This window comes from Malaya genurostris, chromosome 1 (assembly GCF_030247185.1).
Source record: "Malaya genurostris strain Urasoe2022 chromosome 1, Malgen_1.1, whole genome shotgun sequence".
In the NCBI taxonomy this organism is placed as follows: Eukaryota; Metazoa; Arthropoda; class Insecta; order Diptera; family Culicidae; genus Malaya; species Malaya genurostris.
The window spans coordinates 21118704-21122000 of NC_080570.1; the positions used below are offsets into that span (position 1 = coordinate 21118704).

At 35.2% G+C, this 3297-nt stretch overlaps 1 protein-coding gene across 1 annotated transcript in view; it reads right to left on the reverse strand.

Annotated features, from left to right (window-relative positions):
- Positions 1-1316: 1316 nt before the first annotated feature.
- LOC131427068 (cadherin-23-like) overlaps positions 1317-3297 on the reverse strand; it is a 17270-nt gene continuing 15289 nt past the window's right edge. The window contains exon 10 of the mRNA XM_058590012.1: positions 1317-1357. Within this exon, the coding sequence (XP_058445995.1) occupies positions 1317-1357 (41 nt within the window). The remainder of the gene's footprint in view (positions 1358-3297) is intronic.

The window sequence follows — 3297 nt, forward strand, 5'->3', positions numbered from 1 at the left end:
AAACTCGTGTTCTCAAAGTTTTCTACATATAAGCAATAATTTTAGAATTGTTTCATTTATTATCACCGTTTTAAGAAATGGATAACGCATTTAACGAGGAATATGCAAAAGACGACGCACGATAATAAAGGGAAACGGAATTCGAGCATTTTCAAACGGTATTTGGGGGGTCGCTGAATGCAGACTGATATAGAGATGTCGTAATATCTATCGTTCCAATATTCGATTAAACGATAAATAACAAAGATAATCGAGTAATATTTAATCGATTAGTTTGAAACTAATATTCGATTACTAAACTAATCGAATAATTTGGAAAATTCAATAAAAATATTCGAATAATTATTCGAGTACTAAATTTATAACACGGATAATCGATTAACATTTTATCGAATAGTTTGAAAATTATACTCGATTATTGAATAATCGAATAATTCGAAAAATTCGACTTCCCTAGACTGATACAACAGAATATCAGCTCTTGTTCTAAGGGTAAGTTTTACAAAAGTAAATATATGTGATTTTTGTTTCCTTATAGAAAATCTCAATTGGCACATTGCCGCGAAACTGAATTACCGATAGTGACACCTGCCAATGGAAAATGGAACCAAGAAATGGAGGATTCTTTTGAAAAGTAGTGATTTGCAACATATTTATCGGTTATTCAATAGTACAAATAGATATCAGCAATATAAGTACAGTCGGAGTAGAAGAAAATCGATTTCAAAGTGATTACTACTTCATTTTTAAGGTATACTACGATTAAACATGGAAAATCTTCAGAAATGTCTGAAATTATGTGAGGTTAGGTTTTTTCGGATCAACATTTTTTTTAAACAGAAACCAGTGTAATGTTGATTTCTCGATTACTAGAATGTATAGCGATCGAGTACTATTTATTTTGGATACTTTATTTGTTATTTCCAGGCATTTTAAAAATGGTATCAAACCAAGTTTAATGCTCCATTTTGAATAAACGGTAGATTTCGCACAATGAATTAAGATCAACATTACCACCTCAGAGTAAAAAGTTTTTCTTCAACTTCTACTTTGATTTTTCAAATTAATTTGCCCGTTTTTATAAGAAATCGTTGAAAAGGTGGAGTAATTAAAAATTTTCCTACCGATTTGACAGCTCTTGCTGAAAGTATCATCTCTAAACAAGCAGCGCCTCTACATTTCAGTTTTGCGACAATGGGCCAATAAAATTTGATTCCGTTATTCGGTGATTTTTTTTTTGGCGAAAACTTGTGATAATCAATAGAAATAACCGATATTTCGGTACATGAATTAGTTTAAAAAAAATATGCATATTTTTACAGGACGATCAGTTTACGCAAGTTCTCCTTACAGATTTCTGTAAATAGATATACAATTAATACGGTAAGTTTGAATAGTTACCGAGTACGGTAAAAACCATACCGTACTCTCAATAATCGAACTTCTGCAAATACTGATTGTCATGAAAACTAACTGTCAAACAGTTATTAAAATTTTCAGTATATGACTTTTTATTAACCAAACGTATAAATTCTTGAAGGGTTCGTCGAATGCAATGAGGCACAGGTGCATAAGATTTTAAAACATTAGAAATACTCAAAACTTTTTGTTTACTTATAGGCAAAAAATAATTTCATATCACTATATCCACTTGCTGCCAATATATTTCGTTCGAGAGTAATTTCTGTTGGATTTGATGGGTTGTGCAATGCTTTGGAAGGCGCTAGTAATTTCGGGAAACCGGTAAATGAAGTTACATTTTTTCTAGACATACAGGGTCCGCCATGTAACTTTTTTTCAAACATGCAATAAAACACAAACGGTTCATCCGATTTCAAAATTTATTTTTCCGGTTAATTGTGGAATATAATTTCATTCAAATGGCTGCCTCGGCTGGCATTGCAGCACGCCAACGGTCGGTCCAGTTTTTTAGTACATTTTTGATTGTATGTTGCTTTTTTCAGCTATGGCTGCACGAATGTTGTCCTTTAAGGCTTGAATTGTCTGGACAGCTCCCAAAGATAATAGTATAACATCTCCGAGGCGGTCAAACGACATCCGAATTTCGACTGATAATTCGATCTTCGAAGACTGTGCGCAGAGGATCGATCGTAGCGTTGGCTGTGTGGCACGGAGCGCCGTCTTATTGGAACCAAATGGTGTCCAAGTCTTCCTCTTCGAGTAACGGGAAGAACCAATCGCTAATCACGGCGCGGTAGCGCTCGCCATTGAACGTGGCGGCGGCTCCTGCCTCATTTTCGAAGAATGGCCCAATGATGCCCAATGAAAATGTGCCTCATCCGAGAAGATGATTTTTTGGCAAAAATCGGCATCTTCTTCATGTTGATCGCAAGCCCAGTTGGCACTATTTTCACGCGTTCCTCAAGCGTATACACAACCATTTTCGTTCAGCTCAACCATTTTCGTTTCTGTCTAATCAGAAGTGACATTAAGGTTACCAATGTCGAAATAACCGTTAGTTGAAAAAAAATGTTAGTTATCGAAAATGTGATCAGCAAATTATGACAAAATTTTCAGTAGTATGCTATAACTCAAAATTAAAGTTTTCCAAAATGTTTGGTACCAACGAGAATCAAAGAGAAAAACTTCTGACGCCTGTTTATCTTTCTTGTGCTCAGACGACGGTTTTAATGCAGTGAATGGCATTGCATTTGACGTCCTGGGTAGGTATAAAATGTAAAAATTGACACTTTTTATTCATTCTAGCCCGCGCAGTTGAATTTTAAACATCAGTAAATAATTATGAAAGAACTTTATGATATTTTCTTTCATTGATTGATTCATAATTCGTCTCTGTGTGTACTTCTGCAGGCGAACAGATTTTTACTCTCTTCTGCCTTATCTGTCGTTGTGTGTCGTGAATTTGTTGTATCTTAGTACAGATGTGCCGTTACGACTCTGAAATTATAGAAATGAATCCTTGCACAATTCACACAATCTATCAACTTACCAACCACGTACTTTATAGTCTACTGTCGTTTTCGCTTGATGCCAAACCCAACCCAGTTTCCACCCTAACTGCTGTCAAATCGTTTGTTTAAAGCTAGTTTCGAACCTAGTTTCAACATTGTTGAACTGAAAATCGAGTCAGTTCCGAACCCGGTTTTTATATCAGGTTTGCTCAGATCCCCGTTGCTAGGTGAGATACCAAAACAGTTTTCACAGTTTTGTTAAAAGTGTTTCTTTGATGAAATTACCCTGGGTCAGTTCCAGTTTTCTCAAGCGAAAACGACATACGAAAACTTAATCGAAACGAAAAAAGCTAGGTTACGTCTC